Here is a 22,381-nt window from a genome sequence, read left to right as displayed (position 1 = left end):
GCTATTTGTTTTTACCTTTCAGTCACTTCTTCCTTTTTTCAGAGTGACTCCTTTTTTGTGCTTCCGGAGGGTCATCGTAAGGGGCTCCCTGCTTCAAAAGACACCATTTCGCGGTGGATCCTTTCTGCCATTTTGGAAGCTTACCGCTGCAAGGGAGAGACTCCACCCTTCACCCCTCAGCTCATTCCACTCGTTCTGTCGGAGCCTGCTGGGCTCTCCGCAACAGGGCTTAAGCCATGCAAGTTTAGGCGGCCACTTGGTCGTCTTTACACCCTTTTACGAAATTCTACCAGGTACATACCTTTGCATCTGCTAATGCTAGTCTGGGTTGCAAGGTATTGCAGGTGGCTGGGATCCAGCCTTCCACCTAAGTTGGGCATCTTTTACCTATTTTGATAGTTTGGACATTCACGCACACAGCGGTACCACATATAATTCTTACATTATTTTATTTATTTTTTAAATTGGAAAAGAGGGGTGATTCAAACTTTTATTAGGGAAGGGGTTAATTCCCTTTTATTAAGTCTTTTTTTTTTTTTCACTTTTATAAAGTTGTTTTTTTTTTGTCCATTTTACTTTTTTCAGTCCCCGAAGGGGGCTATAACATGCAATCTTTTGAAAGCATACACTGTTCAATGCTGAGCTTTGCCTCAGCATTGATCAGTGTTATCGGTGCTCTGCTGCTCTAGCCTGCCATGGCTGGCCAAAGCTTCAGAGCATCGATTGGACAGTGAGGAGGCAGGTAAGGGCCGTCCACTCAGCTGATTGGGACCCTCTATTTCACCGCTAATGTCCCGATCAGCTCAGCTGAGCTAACAGGCACGTTGACCCCTGCATTTAGACACCACGATCAACTTTGATGACTGCATCTAAAGGGTGAATGCCGGGCATCGGCCTGATCAGCAAAGCTCGGCATTAACCATGGGTCCCGGTTGCTCATAGCAACTGGGACCCACCTGGTATGAAGCATGCCCAGCTTGTGGGCATGCCTCAAACTCAGTAATGGGACCAGCGCATATAGGTACGCACTCTGTCCTTAAGTACCAGGACGCAAGGGCGTATCTGTACGCCCTTCGTCCTTAAGGCATTAACAAAATCCAGGTCCCAACAATGGAGAAAGTATACACATCCCTAGTAAATCAAGAAAACAATTCTAAAGGCTTTCAGAGTCACTATTGCTGTTACTCTGGCATTTTCTGAACATCATATATCTTTATTACTTAAAAAGAGTTCTCCAAACAATACATATTCTCCAAGAAATGTATTCCCCAAAACATACACAAAATAGTTTCTCCTTGATAGGAGGATTAATCAGTCTCATTCCTGATGATCCTACAACTTGGTGGGAAAAAATGTGGACATCATATACTCAGAGCTGCAGGTTCTTAGTTTAATTATTAAACCAATTAAAACCAACAAATCAGAGAAAACCAAAAATACTCAATGCAAAGTGTGGATGAGAAGTGTGTAGTTATACACATAGGGGGAGATTTATCAAAACCTGTGCAAAGGAAAAGTTGCCCATAGCAACAAATCAGATCACTTCTTTCATTTTGCAGAGGCCTTGTTAAAAATGAAAGAAGCAAGCTGATTCGTTGCTATGGGCAACTAGACAACTTTTCCTTTGCACAGATTTTGATAAATCTCCCCCATATTGTCGCACTAAATTATATCAAAATCCAGGTTGCAAATTGAGACAATATAAACACCCTTAGTGAGCAAAGTGAGTGATTGACAAAGACCTTATCCTTGATAGCAAGATAAATCAGTCTCAACACCTTTTTCTATCAAATTGTGGGATCATCAGGGGACTTCAAATATGTGAGACCAAAGGAAGAAAGATAAATGCAATCAATTAAGGGGTTATTCTAAAAAAAAAATTCTAAAATTTACTGGTTCCATTAAGTTGTACAGATTTGTAAATTACTTCTATTATAAGCTTTACCGTACTTATTAGCTGCTGCATGCCCAAGTTGTATATTCTTTCCAATCAGACATAGTACTCCCATATTACTCCCTGCTGCCGGCTGTGTCCCAGTCCTAAACTTTCCAGAGCAGTAGCAAATGCCTATAGCAAACCAGTCCTTCACTGGACAGTCCCTGACTTGGACAGAGGTGGTAGCAGGAAACCCCATGTCTGAATAAAAAAACGACAGATCTTCCGTCAGAGCATAAAGCAGCTGATAAGTACTAGTAGACAGTAGACACATTAGGAGTATTTCTGAGATATGCTTTACAGGAGCAACATGGACAACTGAAAATTCAAAACTCAAGTAAAGAAGCAACCGTCCAGAAGATCCAAAATGAGGTAGATTTATGCTCCCAATGTTACAAAGCAATGTTTTTAGATTCTTTAAGGTCTCTTAGTGAAACTTGAAAATAGCTTTACTAAGCATCTGAAACTTTGCCTTGTAACATTGGGTGAATAAATCTATATTGTTTCGGATCTTCATGAAGTTCTGCTTTCCAGGATTTAACAGGATATTTAAAAAAAATGGCAATAAAGAGGCAAGCATGGCAAAAATTCTATTCTGGGGGTGCTTCTAGATATATGACCATGGTCAAAGGTCCAAAGTAATGGCCAAAGGACAATGCTGCATACCAAATATTGTTAATTGTATAAACAAAGATGTAGATTTATTCCATAGAGCAACATAATATTTCAGCAGTCACCATTGTTTTCAAGCTAGTGATCAGTACAAGGTAAAAATACACACTTACAGCATAGCGTTTGACATTGTATACAATTTTACAAGTCTAAATAAAAAATATATATATAAAAATAGATTATATACGTATTATTCACATGGTGTCATAGTATACAATCAAATAAATTGCAATTAGTCTTACATCCAGTGATCAGGTACATATAATAATATAATTTAAATGACAGGAGAAACTAGTCACTAGTCACAGATAGGAGACTCTGAAAGGAAGACAAACATAACAACGTGGGACATCAAGCATTCCACATGTTGACATCAGAAAAGAAGATTCGGGTCAAAGGGGAGTCAGCGAGCCAATCACACAGTGCTCAAGAAGTGTAGAAGCGTCCATAGTAGCAGCTCATTCTGCGCACAGCTTTCAACTTAGCACATGCATAGACACTGGAAGAAAATCAAAGATTGCCATATTGCAAATGGGCTATACTAGAGGCCGTTCCAAGGTAATAAAACTTTAGCGAATGCAGCCAAAGTGTTGAAAAAATTCAGACAACCAGATATATGAACAAACGGTATTAAAGAGGACTATTTTAAATAGTATTATTAACATAAAGAGAGACTATTTATAATGATAATAAAATTGAAGTAGAGTCAATAAAATTACTACAGTTATGTTTTTTATTTACAACCGATATCTCATACCCGCACACAGTGATGCATACAAGGAGCTGGGGACACAGCAATCCCCACACAAGGAAGGCATGTACAGCACCTAAAATACATGGTATTCCCTACACACAATTGGGGGTAAACCTGAGTGGACAAGGGATTGACAAATAGTCAGCCCCTGGACCTACCCAGGATTATAACCCACTGTGGAGGCACTACCTGTGACCTTAAAGGTAACCAGTCACCAGTTGTATGCAGCCCCAACTGCAGGCAGTGCGATCCCAGCACAGTATGATTTACTCTAACTCTTTCTGGTATTTCAGAGAACCAAAGTTTAATAATGCCGGTGGGACCCAAGTATGTAGTGATGCATATCTCTATAGTCACAGAAAGAGAGAGCCGTACCACTCAGCGATGTCTACTTACCAGTATTGAGTGGTATTTTTAAACTATGATTTCTCTGAAACGCCCACATGTTTCAGAGTAAATCATAGTGTGCTTGGATTGCGCTGCCTGCATCATTTTTGTTGCATTAGTTTTATGTTTCCCTAAAGTGGTTATCCAGGAATAGAAAAAACAGAGCTAATTTCTTTCAAAAACACTTCAACGTCTGTCCCTAGGTTGTGTGTGGTTTTACAACTTGGCTCCATTCAATTGAATGGTACTGAGCTGCAGAACCACACCCAACCTGAAGACAGACAGGGAGCTGTTTTTTTTTTTTTTTTTTTTTTTTATAAAAAAATTAGCTCTGTTTTTCTGGTTAACCCCTTTAAATGGAATCAGTCACCGTAAAACTGCTGACTCATGCCATTTAATGTGAAAACTTGATTTATACAGTAGTTTGTTTTATGATTACACATAAAGAGGGGGCAACCTAAAATATAGAGAAGATTAATTGAAGATTTAGGTTATTAAACTGTTATTAAATGTATAGATTATTAGCAGTTTGTCACATGTAATTGTATATACATTTTTCCTTATTTAAGCCTAATGCTGCCCTATTTGAAGCCTGCTGCAATGAAAGAATTCAGCAGTTTGACGATGAAGAGGAAGATATTTGGGAGGAAAAGGAGATTGGTTATGGCACACAAGTTAAGTCTAGAACTCGGTAAGTAGCACACTTATTAGTTTGTTTTTGTTTTTTGTTGTTTTTTTTTTGAAGAATAAAAAACCCTTTGACAGTACAGCTTATACAAAAGGATAGAAATGTGTAAAGAATACAATGATGCAAATAGAACAAACATGACAGAGTAAGTGAAAAAGTCACAAAAGTCCATCCGGTAACTGAGTTCAGTCTCCTGAATTGGTACATGTCAAAAAAAACAAAGCAAACTATGCATCAACCAAAGACACGCTAGGGTGACAGAAGAAAATATAAAACCAGTGAACATATTCCATCTCGGCACTAAAGCATACAGCTTATAGGTAGTAATGGACACCACACTTCTGTAGATCAATCGATGTCTAGAAACTGATAAAAGCTTTACGAACCAGGCAGGAAGGACCTGCCCGATTTGTTATAAGAACACCAAGGGCCCCATACCTGATCAAATTTTGCGGGACATTTCCTGTGTTTATATACAACATGAGAAAGAGGCACAATAGTATTAATTAACTTTTTCCGTCTAGAAAGAGTCAGAGGTCTCCGGTCCCCGGTCCATCCACCGGAGTGCAATCGTTTTCCTAGCCATGAACAGTGTCTCCTGAAGGAGAACGCGAGTATTGTGAGGCTAGATCTCCATCCAAGATCCCGAAGAGACAAATTAGCGGTTCTGTAGGGGAAGCAGGGTTAACAAGAGTTGAGAGCACTTGCAGTACACCAGTTTAAAAGGACGTAACTTATGGGCATGCCCACATAAGGTGCCAAAAGTCAGCCCTATTTGCAAAGCATCTGTGACAAGAGTCCGAGACAGAACGTCTCATTCTATGGAGTCTAATAGGACATAACAACAAAGGAAAGAAATGCGTTTTAGAGATCAAACAATACTTTAATACATGAATTACATTAAAAACCCATAAAAGGGATTGGAAAATATACAACAAACAATTGTGATAATGACCACAATGGACCAGCCTGAGAGTCGTGGCTACCAATAAATATAGATATATTACACAAGGATGTATGTAAACAGACCCTTATTGTTGGGACTAAGCCCATGTGCAATAATACAACATAATAAAGAAGATTACTCTGATACTATACATATTAATAGCAAAATATAAAACGACATATACAGAGAGACCACAGTGGGACAGAGTATACCTGGGTAACCAACACCTAACCCAACGCTTCGCTACTGCTTCATCCGGGGCATCACGCCCCGGATGAAGCAGTAGCGAAACGTTGGGTTAGGTGTTGGTTACCCAGGTATACTCTGTCCCATTGTGGTCTCTCTGTATATGGCTTGGATGAGGTGAGTATACAGGTGAGTATACAGGATGGACATGAGACCCCACGGACCCTGCGACTTCAGGACCCCAAGCAGGGGATATGCAGAGATAGGTGGCTTATCATCAAGGTATGACCATTAAATGCATGGTGTAGCTGCAGATAACTGAAGATGGCCTCTCTAGCAATATCAGAGTCCAAGACTGCAGCTGAGTTAAGGACTTTGAGAAATTATTAGTATACACATCTAAGGATCGAATTCCAGCAGTGATCCAGAACTGGTAATCTAACTGGTTCCTCAGGTGGGGGAAATGTGGATTATGCCAGAGGGGAAGGTCATCCGGGGTGTCTGCAGGGATGTGGAAATCCTATCGTTCAACACCCGGGACATGCAGTTCTGGATGCCGGGCAGGTGAATTTTTCAGGCCTCTAGCCCTGCTTCGGGAAAGCAGGGCCGGACATGAAAGCCCCCACAAGAACGGCGATACTCCTGACTCCAGCCCGCTCCATACCCGGTGGCCCCCAGCTGATTTCAGTAGCTGGGGGCTGCCGCTAATAGCCGACATGCGGCCAGCTGTTAACACTGTAGATTGCCGCTGTCAAAGCTGAGCATACAGATCAATGGAGTTCAATAGAACTGCATTGAACTGTATGAGGAATCGAACTATTCATCCTAAAAGTCCCCTAAGTGTCAAAAAAAAGTTTAATAAAAGTGTAAAAGACACACATTAACCCCTTCCATATTAAAAGTTCAAATCACCCAATTTTCCTATATAAAAAAACATGTAAACATAATAAAAATATACATATTTATTTGGTATCACTCCATGCGCAATTGTCCGAACTATTAAAATAAAACACTATGTATCCTGTACAGTAAATTACGTAAATGTAAAAAAAAAAATTCCAAACCCCAGAATTACAATTTTTAGAACAACCCTGAAAAAAGTGATTTAAAAAGTCAGGTCAATACCGAAATGTTACCGATACAAACAACAGATTATGGCACAATAAATGAGCCGTCCATACAGCCTGGTATACGAAAAAAAATTAGTTACAGGGGTTTTAAATTTGTTAAATTTATCAAAATAACATGTTAGCATGACCACAAGGTAAATAGTGTAAAAAAGAAAAAACACCAAATTTGCCTATCTTTTTTTTTTTTTTTTCAATTTTACCTTACCAATATTTTTTTGGTTTTGTTTCGGAGCATATGTTTTAGAAAAATAAAAGGTGTCATTAAAAAAGTACAATGGGTCCCGCAAAAACCAAGCCTCATATGGGTTTGTAGATGGAAAAATAAGAGTTATGGTTATTATTGGACAAGGAGGAAAAAACGAGAATGTAAATCCAGAAATTGTCCCGAACAAGTGGATTGTCATGAGGGATAAGTAGATTGTGCTCCCATTTTAGTCTCTTGGGCAAGTAGTTTTTTTATTTTTTTTATTTTTTTTTATTTCCACACCTATGTGTCAGTGTGAAGCTGTTTGGTCGTCCTCCATATCTTTAAAGCCAGTTTCATCGCAGGCAGAAGTCCCCTACACACCACTGTTGAGCCCTCCAAAACTGGCCTAAGGGAGTCGACATTCAGGAAGTGGGCTAAGGCATGTTCAGCCCCGGGCAAGGGCTCCTCATGCACTCAGTGCCAGAGATACTTTAGCGGGCCCCCAGGTAGTAAAGATAAATGTCAGGGAGAGCTACCCCCACAGCTGACTTGGGGTGCTGGAGAGTGGATAGTTTTACCTTGGGCTTATTAGGACCCCAGATAAATGGGGGGGGGAAAGGGTCTGGAGTGCAAAAGAAGGTTTTAGGTACCGGGGCGGAGGAGTGCTGTAACACATAAAGGCACTTCAGCAAGATAATAAGCTTAATTAAATTAATTTGGCCAGTGGAAGAGAACTCCAGACCCTAAATTTCTCTTTAAAATAAGTTAGGAGTTTAATTAAGAGCATTAGTCACTAGGTCCTGCGACACAGTTTGGTTAATATGGATGCCCAAGTATTAGAAAGAGGAGACCACGGGAAGGCCACGCATCACAGGAGGCCCGTCTTTATCTAATAGGGGCATGGTTTCCTACTTAATCCAATTGATGTACAGGCCAGAGAGAAAACCAAATCTGTCTATCAATCAGATGACATGGAAAAGTAGTTAATGTCCGTCAGTTTGTGACCTCAATCACTTTGGTTCTGCACCAGGACAATGATCAAAATCACCAGCAAGTCCAACCCTTCAATGTGGCTGAATTAAATGAATTCTGCAGAGAGTAGGCCAGAACTCCATAGTGCTGTAAAAGACTCGTTTCCAGTTATTGCAAACACTTTGATTAACCCCTTCACGACGAGCGACGTACCTGTACGGCGCAGCAAGGCGACGTACATGTATGTCGCGGGGTTCCGGGAGCGCCGCGTCACCGGTAGCGGTGATCGGGCCGTGATGACTGCTGTTATCTAACAGCAGGCATCCCGGCACATCGGCGAGGAGGTCCGGAGACCCCCCCCCCCCATGACCGCGATGGGCGCAAATCGCAGGTCAATTCAGACCTGCGATCTGCGCGATTCTGGGTCATACGGGTCACTGGTGCCACCCCTCCTATCCCTGACCAATAGCAGACCGGGGGAGGGGGGGGGAGGTTAAAGGTCGGTTCCCCCGCTTTGCCCACCTATCGGTGTCCAGGAAAAACGCGGGATCTGTCCAGGGACCGGCGCCGAAGGTCCCTTACCTGGATCCCGGATCCCGGTGCGCGATCCTCCATGCGGGGAACCCCCACGTGCAGCGGCGGCGGCAGCAATTCATCCGGGTCCTGCCAGGCGAGTTGTTGCCTAGCAACATCAGGAGGGCCACACTTTATAGTGGTCTCTAAACCGTGGCCCTCCAGATGTTGCAAAACTAAAACTCCCAGCATGCCCGGACAGCTGTTTGCTGTGTGGGCATGCTGGGACTTGTAGTTTTGCAATATTTAGAGGGGTTCAGGTTGTAGATCACTATGCAGTGGTCTCAAACTGTAGCCCTCCAGATGTTGCAAAACTACAACTCTCAGCATGCCCAGACAGCAGTTTGCTGTCCGGGCATGCTGTGAGTTGTAGTTTTGCAACATCTGGAGGGCCACAGTTTTGAGACCACTGGACAGTGATTTACAACCTGAACCCCTCTAAATCTTGCAAAACTACAACTCCCAGCATTCAGGAACAGCATAAGGCTGTCTTGGCATGCTGGGAGTTGTACTTGCGTGCCTCCAGCTGTTGCATAACTACATCTCCCAGCATGCCCTTCCGCAATCAGTGCATGCTGGGAGTTGTAGTTTTGCAACAGCTGGAGGCACACTGGTTGGAAAATACTGAGTTAGGTCATAGAACCTAACTCAAGGTTTTCCAATCAGTGTCCCTCCAGCTGTTGCAAAACTACAACTCCCAGGATGCATGGTCTGTCAGTGCATGCTGGGAGTTGTAGTTTTGACCCCCCTCCCATGTGAATGTACAGGCTACATTCACACTGGCGGCAGATTACAGTGAGTTCCCCGCTTCAAGTTTGAGCTGCGGCAAATTTTCAGCCGCAGCTCAAACTCCTAGCGGGAGACTCAGTGTAATCTGCCTCCAGTGTGTATGTAACCTAAAAACACTACACTACACAAACATAAAATAAAGAGTAAAACACTACATATACACACGTACACTGCCCCCCTACCACCCCCCTTCCCCAATAAAAATGAAAAAGGTATTGTACGGCAGTGTTTCTAAGATGGAGCCTCCAGCTGTTGCAAAACAAATACTCCCAGCATTTCTGGACAGCAATTGACTGTCCAAGCATGCTGGGAGTTTTACAACAGCTGGAGGCACCCTGTTTGGGAATCACTGGCGTAGAATACCCCTATGTCCACCCCTATGCAAGTCCCTAATTCAGGCCTAAATGCTCATGGCGCTCTCTCACTTTGGAGCCCTGTTGTATTTCAAGGAAACAGTTTAGGGCCACATACGGGGTATCACCGTACTCGGGAGAAATTGCCTAACAAATCTTGGGGGGCTTTTTCTCCTTTTACCCCTTATGAAAAGGAAAAGTTGGGGTCTACACCAGCATGTTAGTGTAAAAAAATAAAAAATTTTACACTAACATGCTGGTGTTGCCCTATACTTTTCATTTTCACAAGAGGTAAAAGGGAAAAACGCCCCCCAAAATTTGTAACGCAATTTCTCCCGAGTACGGAGATACCCCATATGTGGGCGCAAAGTGCTCTGGGGGCGCACAACAAGGCTCAGAAGGTAGAGTGCTCCATGTACATTTGAGGTGATTTGCACAGGGGTGGCTGATTGTTACAGCGGTTCTGACAGACAAACGCAAAAAGAAAAAAAACACACCTACATGTGACCCCATTTTGGAAACTACACCCCTCATGGAATGTAATAAGGGGTGCAGTGAGAATTTACACCCCACAGGTGTCTGACGGATCTTTGGAACAGTGGTCCGTGAAAATGAAAAATGTTGCACAGCCCACTGTTCCAAAGATCTGTCAGACACCAGTGGGGGGTAAATGCTCACTATACCCCTCATTACATTCTGTGAGGGGTGTAGTTTCCAAAATGGTATGCCATGTGTTTTTTTTTTTTTCTTTTTTTTGCTGTCCTGGCACCATAGCGGCTTCCTAAATGCGACATGCCCCCCGAGCAAAATTTGCTCTCAAAAAGCCAAATATGACGCCTTCTCTTCTAAGCATTGTAGTTCGCCCGCAGTGCACTTCAGGTCCACTTATGGGGTACCTCCATACTCAGAAGAGATGGGGTTACAAATTTTGGGGGGTCTTTTCTGCTATTAACCCTTGCAAAAATGTGAAATTTGGGGGGAAACCCACATTTTAGTGACATTTTTTTTTTTTTTTTTTTAACATATGCAAAAGTCGTGAAACACCTGTGGGGTATTAAGGCTCACTTTATCCCTTGTTACGTTCCTCAAGGGGTCTAGTTTCCAAAATGGTATGCCATGTGTTTTTTTTTTTTTTTGCTGTCCTGGCACCATAGGGGCTTCCTAAATGCAACATGCCCCCCAAACAAAATTTGCTCTCAAAAAGCCAAATATGACTCCTCTTCTGAGCATTGTAGTTCGCCCGCAGTGCACTTCAGGTCCACTTATGGGGTACTTCCATACTCAGAAGAGATGGGGTTACTAATTTTGGGTGGCCTTTTCTGCTATTAACCCTTTAAAAAATTTGAAATTTGGGGGAAAACCAACATTTTAGTGAAATTTTTTTTTCACTAAAAACCATTTTAGAAAAAGTACTCTCCCTTTGTGGCTTCTTTGCTTCTGAGCCCTCTACTGCGCCTGCCAAACACTTTACATAGACATATGAGGTATGTGCTTACTCGAGAGAAATTGGGCTACAAATACAAGTTTAAATTTTCTCCTTTTACCCCTTGTAAAAATTCAAAAATTGGGTCTACAAGAACGTGCCAGTGTAAAAAATTAAGATTTTGAATTTTCTCCTTCATTTTGCTGCCTTTCCTGTGAAACACCTAAAGGGTTAAAACACTTACTGAATGTCATTTTGAATACTTTGGGGGGTGCAGTTTTTATAATGGGGTCTTTTATGGGGTATTTCTAATATGAAGACCCTTCAAATCCATTTCAAACCTGAACTGGTCCCTGAAAAATAGTGAGTTTGAAAATTTTGAGAAAAATTGGAAAATTGCTGCGGAACTTTGAAGCCCTCTGGTGTCTTCCAAAAGTAAAAACTCGTCAATTTTATGATGCAATTATAAAGTGGACATATTGTGTATGTGAATCCCGAAAAAATTATTTGTAATATACATTTTCCTTACAAGCAGAGAGCTTCAAAGTTAGAAAAATGCTAAATTTTAAATTCTTTCATCAAATCTGGGGATTTTTCACCAAGAAAGGATGCAAGTTATCACAAAAATGTACCACTATGTTAAAGTAGAATATGTCACAGAAAAAACTATCTCCGAATCGGAATGATAAATAAAAGCATTCCAGAGTTATTAATGTTTAAAGTGACAGTGGTCAGATTTGCAAAAAAGGGCTTCGTCCTATAGGTGAAAATGGGCTGCGTCCTTAAGGGGTTAAAGTTGTTGCTGCTCAGGGTGGCGCAAACAGTTTTTAGGTTTAAGGGACAATTACTTTTTCACATCGGGCCATGTAGGTTGTGTAATATTAAAGTTTGTTTGATGAACTGAAACATTTATGGAAAGGAATCAGGAAAGGGCAAATACTTTTTCACAGCACTTTTTATTTTTATTGCATTTGTCCATCTACCATTTCTCTATAGATGTCAGCAAATGTATAGTTTGTATTGTGTAAGTGTAGAGAGGGTTTCCCAACCAGGGTGAATCAAGCTGTTGCATAACTACAACTCCCAACATGCCTGCACAGCACAAAGGCTGTTCGAACATGTTGGGAGTTGCATTTTTGCAGCATTTGCAGGCACCCTGGTTGGGCAACAATTGTGTAGAGGTTGAGTTAAACAGTCCTCTTCCAGCTCTCTGACTTCTGGTATGCATAATAACACATTATGTATGTCAGGAAAGGAAAAAATAAATCTTTAGGAAAATATTTATTCTGAGTGTGTACCAGAGCATTTGCTTAAGGAAAAAAGATTTTGTCCTTCTCCCTGTACATTGATCTAATATTTTAAGTTGCAGGTTTGGAGTATCACAATCTTCCGAGGATTCATCCCGCAGTGACTTGGAGAATGGAGAGCCAGAGGGAAGCCCTGCAACTGATGATGAAGGGCAGGGGGGTTGTCACAATGCAGAAACACCTCCAAATCTTAGTCCAATAAGTGGTAGTCCTCCCACACAGAGAGAGAGTACCATATCAGAAGGTGAAAACTAAATGAAAAATGAAATTGTGTTTGTGAACTATGATTCATGTTTTTAAAGGGGTGCTCTGGTCGCAAAAAGAGAATTTTTTTTATATAATAAAAAGTTATACCAATGTTTTAGAAGTCATGATTTCTAGGAAAAGAAAATGTTCTCATGTGTTATATTACAAAGGTTAAAGGGGTGCTCCAGTGGAAAACTTTATTTATTTATTTATTTTTTTAAATCAATTGGTGCCAGAAAGTTAAACAGATTTTAAATGACTTCTATTAAAAAAATCTTAATCCTTCCAGTACTTATTAGCTGCTGAATACTACAGAGGAATTTCTTTTCTTTTTGAAACACAAAGCTCTTTGCTGACACCGCGAGCACGGTGCTCTCTGCTGAAATCTCTGTCAATTTTTTAAAAATGACCAGAGTAGGAGAAAATCCCCATAGCAAACACATGCTTCTCTGGACAGTACTTATTCCTTCCAGTACTTATTAGCAGCTGAATACTACAGAGGAAATTCTTTTCTTTTTGGAGCACAGAGCTCTCTACTGACATCTCTATCCATTTTAAGAACTGTCCAGAGTGTATCTTAGCAAATTGGAATCCACCAGAGAGGCATGTATAGAGAATCTACCCTATTTCTTATACAAGCTTCCATTCCTAACCTCACCCTTTTTTACATGGATTCAGGCTGGAATTACAGACCTCCACGTTCCACATTCCCAGAGAAGACTTCTATAAATATCTCCAAGTACAACACTTCCTCAACTCCCTCAGACCCTCCAAAATCAGCCCTGACCCCTCCACCCTCAGATATCTAACAAACAATACTTTGGGCCTTAAAGTACCCTACACCTTATACTCCAACTCAGATGTCTACTCTAAAACATATCCTTTGAGATTATTGGAAAGAGATTTCTATATGACACGGGATCCTCAGGAATGGGGGAAAGCCTTTAGTAGTATTACTACGGTAAATCCTTCTTATGTGCCACCCATATTTAGTTGACTTACAAAACATTCTCCGTTAGTATTTCACCACTGTTAAAATTACTAGGGCCTACCCTGTTAACTCAGATTTGTGCTGGCTACAGTGTGATTCTAGAGGCACTCTATTCCATGTTCTCTGGACTTGCCCACTAATACAAATTTTTTGAAAAGGGTGTTTAGCTTTGTTAACTGAAGTGTTAACCTTAATCTAGTGTGGTCCCCACAATCTGCTTTGCTATTCCTGGACCTCCACTTAATACCCCCGTCCATGTGAGCTATATTTTGCATAATATGCATAATTGCCAACAATCTAATAACGTGCCACTGAAAATCCACAACCACTCCTCATGTTTCTCAGATCCTACAAAAGACCAACAATACTTATGCATATGAAAAAATATTAGCTGCTGGCGCTGGTACATATTCTCCTTTTCTCAGGAAATGGCAGTGCTGGATTGACTCTCCACACTGCACGTCCATTTGAAATTCTCCACCACTTCATTATCCCTCCAAGCATAAGACCGTACACTTGTGTTTACTCGTAGTCTCTCGAATATAACACTATTTGTAAGGGTTAGCGGACACGTCCCACATTACCTGTTTATTTGTATTGAGATTCATGTAGACAGGATGGAATATGTTCCTGTATTACCATTTGTTGTCCATTGGACATTGTTCTTCTGTTACTACTTATGGACCTGTTTAATCCACTGTGTGTATTTCTTTGCTTTTACGAAAAAAAATTCTTCAATAAAAAACTATTGAATGTAAGAACTGTCCAGAGTATGAGGAACTCCCCATAGCAAACATATGCTGCTCTGGACAGTTCCTAAAATGGACAGAGATGTCAGCAGAGAGCACTGTGTTCCTAAAAGAAAATAATTTCCTCTCTAGTATTCAGCAGCTAATAATTACTGGAAGGATTAAGACTTTTTAATAGAAGTAATTTACAAATCTGTTTAACTTTCTGGCACCAGTTGATATTAAAAAAAAGTTTTCCACTGGAGTACACCTTTAATGTTTTGCCAAGATGTACAACATATAAAAAGTTGTTTATTCTGACAGTGCCCATTTAAGCAAAAAATATACTATAAACTCGTCACAGAATTTTTTTAATATTAATTTACTGTTAGATCAGACATAAAAAAATTTGAATAATTAATAAATCTCCTTTTGTGTTAAGATATTGCTGCTACATATTTGTTTTGGCACTTCTTGGTGTTGTTTTGATTCTTTCTCAGAACATCCTTCTTATATGTCCAGTACTGGTAAGAAAAAGTTTCACTGATTCTTTTTGACTGGCCTGTACAGTTGCATGAATGCCTCCGCCACCTTTGTACCAGGAAATTCAGGCTATTGGACCAAGCTGCTAAACATGTTTGACCATTAGTTTAAACCCACAAGATGGATATTCAGAGAAGGAAACAAGTATTTAACAGTGATATCTAGACACAGCAGCATTTTTTTTAATGATTCTTTTTAAATTATTCTATTATTGAAAAATTTGCATATTATGTGTGATCTTATTAATAAATAGTATTATTTATTTTGGGGACAACCCCTTTTAAATCAAAATTCTTCTGCATTCCCTATGAAGTTTATTCTTATTTATTTCACTGTTGTTTTCATACTAGAGACTGGATGGACTGCTGTGTTTGATGAGCATGTGAACTCCAAACCTCCCACTCCTTCTGTAACTTTGGATGTAGGTTCTAATGTGTGGGATCCACCTGCCCCAGAAACCTCCACTCCTGAAGAAAAGGGATGGGCCAAGTTTACAGACTTTCAACCATTTTGTTGGTAGGTTTTTATTAGGAATCAAGATCAGCAAATTATACCATTAGATGATTAATCTCATATGAGGCTATAAAAGCTAGCAAGAATAAAATACTGGGGAAATTCAGAACATCATGACCTGCTCCATAATTAATATATTAGTGTATTCTTATAATATATTAAAAAGCCTGTCCAAGGAAAGAGAGTCAGCACAGACCACCTCCAGTTCTTTCAGTTGACCTACCAGCTTGCAATAGCTGGAATCAAATTTCCATATGGTTTATAGTCACAGCAAAAACGCCACAGAGGTCCGGTTATAGAAGAAGGCTTCCAATTTTATTTCACACCATAAAGTGTACAAGTGCATTGTTTCTGCAAACTGCCTTTATCAAACATTCAAAGGTGTGTTTATCTGCTACACTGCTCCAAATCTGTTGCATAGGCATAGAGTTAAAGAGAAGCTGTCAGATCCCTGGGGCCAGTGTAAGGAGAACAGCATTACAATGCTCGAGGAGACCCTGCTTAGAGCAAAAAATAACTTTACCTGAAGCAAGTATTGTATGCAGTCACAGGAGAGGGGACATAGCATCTTTAGTCATGCTTGCGGTGCCCTCCTTTCGCTAAGACTGGCTTCATTGGGAGCCCGAGTGCATGGATTTTATCTGATCTCAGGCTGTCAGTCAAGCTTGAATTGCAGAAGGAGGGCTTGGCAAGCGGGACTGGAGCTGCCGTGTCCCCTCCCCTGTGACTGAATACCAGTTGTGGTTTCCCCTGTGACTGAGTACCAGTCATGGGCAGCTGAAGTTGTGGTTTCCTGCAGCAGGCACTTGGGGATGCTTAGGAGTTTAGTGTATACTGCTTATAGACTAAGAGATTGGAGACACTTATAAATAATAAAAAATTATATAATTTTATTAGGTATGCATTAAAAAGTTAATTTTAAAATTACATATAGGGAGAAACATCCACAAAGTGGAGAGACAAAGGCATTGCTCACAGACAGATCCACATTAGTAAATTACATAAGGAAAAGTGACATGGTGCATAGTCACACATGTGTGCATATAACAGCACATATATAGGCAATATAATGCTCTAACTGTCATACAGTACAATGCACACAGTGAAGACAATAGGCATACCAGGCTATAACAGCCAATTCCTATCAGGGTCTGCTGGAGCAACGCCACCCCGGGGGGGGCGTTGCTCCAGCAGACCCTGATAGGAATTGGATGTTATAGCCTGGTATGTCTATTGTCTTCACTGTGTGCATTGTACTGTATGACAGTTAGAGCATTATATTGCCTATATATGTGCTGTTATATGCACACGTGTGACTATGCACCATGTCACTTTTCCTTATGTAATTTACTAATGTGGATCTGTCTGTGAGCAATGCCTTTGTCTCTCCACTTTGTGGATGTTTCTCCCTATATGTAATTTTAAAATTAACTTTTTAATGCATACCTAATAAAATTATATAATTTTTATCATATATAAGTGTCTCCAATCTCTTTTTCTGTTGTGCTACATTTGTGTAGGAGTACACAATAGGTTAATTGTAATAAGCACTAGCTTGATATATTGATACAAAGTCGTGTTTGCTGTTTTGTTTTTATGCTTATAGACTAAACCCAATAATAGTATGCAGAAATCTCCCCCTAGTAGTGACTGGAAGCAGACATAATTTTATCAATTTATTCTATATTGGTGCAGGGGGTTAGAATCTTGGTATGAGGAAAATAAAGCTCCTCCCACTATAACGAAATATTAAAAAAATAAGTCAACTTAAAACAATATTGTGTAAAAGCTGACTTTTTTTTTTATTTGAAGTGCACCCAGGTTTAAGTGGTAGGTTTTAGGGAATACCATAGATTATGGTACTGTAAATAGTAAAATAGTCTATCATTTACTGCAGTCTAAATGACATGTTTAGTAGTTTGTGTAAAATAAGAGACATCAAGCCACTGAGGCCTAACAAAAAAAGCAATGTTGCCAAAATGTGAATTAGTAAATGTATTTGACATAGTATAGGGATAATGAAAGTGTACCGGTCATATCACAGAAAAAACAAATGTTTATATAAGTTACTCACTAGGTCATGCAGATGGTTTACATGTTTTTTATGTGTCTAGCTTCTGTATTTGGCCCACAAATACCTCTGATTTGCTCACTCATTCTGACATCCACTGCTCAGAAAGGGGCATGTCGGAGGCTAGCACTGAGTCGGCCATCACTCACCATGCATTCACTTCCTCCCTGAGTGTGCTGTGCTGGGTCTCTTCATCCAATCACTCCAGGCTGCTTTGTAACCCCCTTCTCTCTGTTTTCAGACTCAAGTCTGATAGACAGGACAGGAGTGAGCGTAGAAGAATGCTAGTTCCGCCCTCACTTCCTGAACTTTGTTCTAGCCTGTACCTTGACTGGGACAAAGATGATGCTGTAGCGGTACGGTATGGGGACCCCTAGTGGTATTTTTATAAGCCATGATTTCTATAAAGGAAATAAGAAGTATATTAGAAAGATTAATGTTTTGCAAAGATGTTCCATATATAAAAAGTTTTTGATTCTGACAATGCCCATTTAAATACTTTACAAAAATATTTAGTGATCCTGTCATTGCCTACTTTTCAATAAGTCTAGGATTTTTATCAATACAGATCAAAAGATATTATTGCTCATTCACGATTACTTCTGTTCTTAGTTCTGAATCTGGTCCCCGGTGCAGTTCACCAGTGGATACTGAAAGCAGTGCGTCTGAGGGACATTCAAAGCAGAGTGAAGAAAAATTCTGTAAGGATAAGTTTGACTGTTCAATAGAAACAAATAGTTAAATATTATTCAATATTATTGCTACCTTAGCAATCACTTCATATCACAGTGAAATCACATTGAAATCCAATGTCCAGAGTGAGTCTGCTTACCCTCACACATATTGTTGTTGCTGCTTGGCTAACTCATATATAGTTAAAATATTGCATTATTCCGGCTTTATCATCTGCACTCCATGGTGAGTGTGATGTTGTGAAGTAAGATTTAGTTGTGTATTAAAGTTTAAGCAACATACCGAATTAACCCCTTAAGGACACCTGCCTTAAATGTACAGCGATGCAGTGAGTAACTTTGCACGAGGGAACTTTAGTGAAAATGGGGGTGCCGGTCCGGTGGGTTCCAGTTTTCGTATCTGACCGCCACAATGCAATCGCGGGAGTTCGATTAGCTCAAATGGCTGTCAGAGGTCTCCTCGCCTCCCTCTGGTTGGCAGGATGGTTTATGTTCTTTTGCAGCCTGGAGTGCCAGGCTGTACAAAAAGATTGCCAGTAGTACTGATCAGTATGATGATATTACTTAGTACTAAACAGTGTAAGATAAATATATATTTTTTATTTTCCAATCAGAATTTTTTTTTCTGCTTCGCTGTACATTTTATGGTTATATAAAGATGTAATCGCGAAACACAATTGATCCCACAAAAAACAAGCCCCCACACAGCTGCATGGATGGCAAAATGGGATTTGTCATTAAGGGGTTAATGTAGTATAACAAGCATAAAACAATGACCATAAAGGGTTTGAGATTATTCCATGACATTGGTACTGTTTGTATGGCCATACTTGAAGGAGCTAAGCTTGCTCTTGCCTTGGATGGTTAGAAGTCATGCTCTTCCACTTCATGCAATGACAATGGTGTTGTGGCAAATTGTTCTTCTATAAGGGCTGCATAGTACATACAGTGTTTCAATTTCCTTGTGTTTAGCACAGGAAAATATGAAGAATCTGATTTTTATTTATGATGGCATTTTTAAAGGGGTTATCCAGGAATAGAAAAACAGAGCTAATTTCTTTCAAAAACAGCTTATCGTCTTTCCCCAGGTTGTGTGTGGTATTACAACTTGGTTCCATTCTTTTCAATGGAACTGAGCTGCAAAACTATACCCAAACTGGAGACAGACATGGAGCGGTTTTTGAATTAAATAAGCTCTGTTTCTCTATTCCTGGATAACCCCTTTAAGTGCAGCAACACATGATTGTTATGATAAGAAAATGTAACTGTAACTCATTTTTAGTGTGACTTGACATACATTTATATGAAATGTTTTGCCTTTTTTGGCTCCACAGTCAGTGCCACATCCCCCTGTGTGTGGAATGTATGTGTAGCCAGAAAGGCTCCAGTAATTGGTTCAGATAGCAGCTCCTCCGGTGGTTCTGACAGTGAAGAAGACGACAAAAACAATATTATTACTGAAACTATAAGCACTGGAGCTGGACATGAGACTATCAGACTCACCATGGACACCAAGAATGAGAAGGCTACGTTTAGTAGGTAAATGCTCAAGTTTGGATGTAATGAAAATGTAGTTTCTAATAAACACTTACCGTAGCTAAAAAAAAAAAAAAGGGGGAGGGGGGCTGTAAGTCCACACATTAGATATTTGTGTTACATTAAGACGGAAAATTGGTTTAAAATCTTTACCAATCGATACATGCTGCAGCATGCCCTGAATTTCGAATATCTTTTTTCAGCTTCAAATATATCGGGGTTTGGAAACTCTATCCACATGCATTATGCTTTATATAGTCTCAGATTTTGGGATAGAATCTGCACCTAAAATCTGAGTCAAAACTTCAGGTTGTGTTTTCACCCTAAGTCTCTGCAAACTGATAGGATTTTAATGTGGTGGAACCTCCTAAGATTTCCCTAAACAACTTATATTTATTCTGTCATGTTGAAAATGCAGTCTAGTTGGCAGATGCCATGTTTAGAGTAATATTAACTGAGTTGGCTGATATATGTTTGTGTATGTAACAATTTAGTGGAAAATCCTGTTCATTTTGGGCTTAGGTGCCAGTTGGGGGTGGTCCTAATCAGTGACTGACTACTATCTGTGCATTAATGCTCATGCAGAGAATGCCGGGCTGCCCACTTGACTCCAATGCCCAGAATTAACAGGATTTTAATTAATTAAAGGAAAAATGCAGCGCTAAACTTTTAACTATCCCTGTGCCCGGGCTACAAAAACATTTTTAATTCCCCTTCCTACGTTCCCACGTTGCGCTGGTATCAGCGTCCCGTTCCTTCGGCGCTGCTTGGCTCCCTGCCTCTTAGACTCGGAACGTCACACTGCGGTCAGCGTATCGCCGGCTGCAGCGATGTCTCGGACGGTGATAGGCTGAGCGCACTGTCATGTAAGGAGCTCGGGCTGGCTAATTACATGACAGTGTGCTCAGCCTATCAAAGGCTGAGACGGGAGATCGATGCGGCCGGTGATACGTTGACCGCTGTGTGATGTTCCGAGCCTAAGAAGCATGGAGCAGAGCAGCGCCGGGGGAACAGGATGCCAATACCGGCACAACATGGGAACGTAGGAAAAGTGAGTAAAAGTTTACGTTTTTGCAGCCTGGGCAGAGAGAAAGTTAAAAGTTTAGTGCCACATTTCTCCTTTAATTAAATAAATAGATTGGAAGTTCTATTGACTTTATTTGTACAAATAAAGGCACAAATATGCAGAACCCTAGTCAGACACTTTTTTTTTTAATTCTTTATCTTGCTGTTGTTGCCTTTTGGGAATTGTTCTTTAAGGGGTAGTCCGGCCTTTAACTTCTTTTAAAAAACTAGTCAGGGAGGGGTTAAGTTTAAAAAAAATAAAAAATAAAAAAATAAGGAATGCTCTCTTATTTTCCTCGTTCCTGCACCCCTGCAATAGTGCAGCTCCACTCCGAACCCCCCCGGCCCCTGTCCAGCGCTTTCTGGTTTGGGGATGTAATGTCATGCACCTAATCTGCCAGTAATTGGGCTAAGGTGGGATATCGTTGCTGCTGAGTGCATGAGTAATCAGACTACCCCTTTAATTTCATCTAGCTTCATAAACACATTTAAAGGAGACCTGTAGTACAAATTTTTCAGAAACCCCTGTGCCCGTGCCGCAAAAAGTAACAAAACAAACTTTAACTCCCCTTCCGTTGTTCCCCCGTTGCCCAGTCGCTTTTCTACCAGGGGACAAAGAGTCATACTGCGCTCAGCGTATCGCCAGCTGCATGTAATAACAATTTTATGTTTATCTATTTTATTTTCATGTTTATCTAAATAGGATTTCTGGGTGAGCTCTATTATTGTGTATTTTTCTTTCTTTTGTTGTTTCACTGAGCTCAACGTATCGCTGGCCACAGCGAAGTCTTGCCTTGGCCATTATAGACTGAGCGCAGTGTCGTGCAAGGAGCCTGGACCCCGTCTTCTCCCTGCTGCTTGGGCTCCTTACATGACACTACACTCAGCCTATTACCGGCCGAGGCAGGACATCGCTGTGGCCAGCGCTACGCTGAGCACAGTGAAACAACAAAAGAAAGAAAAATACACAATAATAGCGCTCACCCAGAAATCCTATTTAGATAAACATGAACATTTTATGACATTATTACAGATACAAAGAATTAAGTGGACAGACACATTTATAAAGGTCCAAATACCATTCCACAACAGGGAGGATCCCTCTGGACCCCTCCCAGGGCACCTGCATCATACAGTTCTAATGCACTATTCCAATTGGCCCAATATACATAAAGATGATAAAATACAATAAATATACAAAAATGTCCCAGAGCAAGAATAATTCCAATACAACCTGTAAAGTGCCAGTCCTAGGTTCTTGTAAAGTGCTAAGAGACAGAGAGCCAAGGGCCGTAAATAAGCATGGTATATTCCAGCAAGTGCCCTGCTGAAATCCCAGTATGACTCATCATCCCTAGGAAGCAGGAAGAAGACCGGCACACCGATTTAGGCGCAACGGGGGAACTTCGGAAGGGGAGTTAAAGTTGTTTTGTTACTTTTTGAAGCCCGGGGACAGGGGATTCTGAAAAATTTGTACTACAGATCTCCTTTAAATATAGGAAGCTAAGGGTCAACATGCAGGAAATCAGAGAGACGCTGGTTGCATAACACTGTCCTAAAATAATAAAAGCTAATGGGAAACTATTGATAATAATCACAATCACACTTTTCAAAACGAAATCCCCATTATATTGTAAGTACTTTGTTAGCTTGTCAGTAGTTTTGTGGTTTAAAATTCATTTTAGTTACTAAA

The 22,381-nt window shown here is 40.5% G+C and overlaps 1 protein-coding gene across 5 annotated transcripts in view; it reads left to right on the top strand.

The window, feature by feature from the left end:
• Nucleotides 1-22,381, top strand: part of PPP6R2 (protein phosphatase 6 regulatory subunit 2) — a 298,731-nt gene that overhangs the window by 167,546 nt on the left and 108,804 nt on the right. For 3 of the 5 annotated variants that reach the window (XM_056573053.1, XM_056573054.1, XM_056573056.1), the window contains exons 18-22: nt 4,319-4,440; nt 12,360-12,547; nt 15,162-15,327; nt 18,008-18,096; nt 19,422-19,626. In XM_056573053.1, the coding sequence (XP_056429028.1) occupies nt 4,319-4,440; nt 12,360-12,547; nt 15,162-15,327; nt 18,008-18,096; nt 19,422-19,626 (770 nt within the window). The remainder of the gene's footprint in view (nt 1-4,318; nt 4,441-12,359; nt 12,548-15,161; nt 15,328-18,007; nt 18,097-19,421; nt 19,627-22,381) is intronic. The other 2 variants (XM_056573055.1, XM_056573058.1) reach the window with 1 other exon arrangement.

The sequence above is a fragment of the Hyla sarda genome, chromosome 4 (assembly GCF_029499605.1).
Source record: "Hyla sarda isolate aHylSar1 chromosome 4, aHylSar1.hap1, whole genome shotgun sequence".
Lineage (NCBI taxonomy): Eukaryota > Metazoa > Chordata > Amphibia > Anura > Hylidae > Hyla > Hyla sarda.
This window is presented reverse-complemented; position numbering and strand designations above follow the sequence as displayed.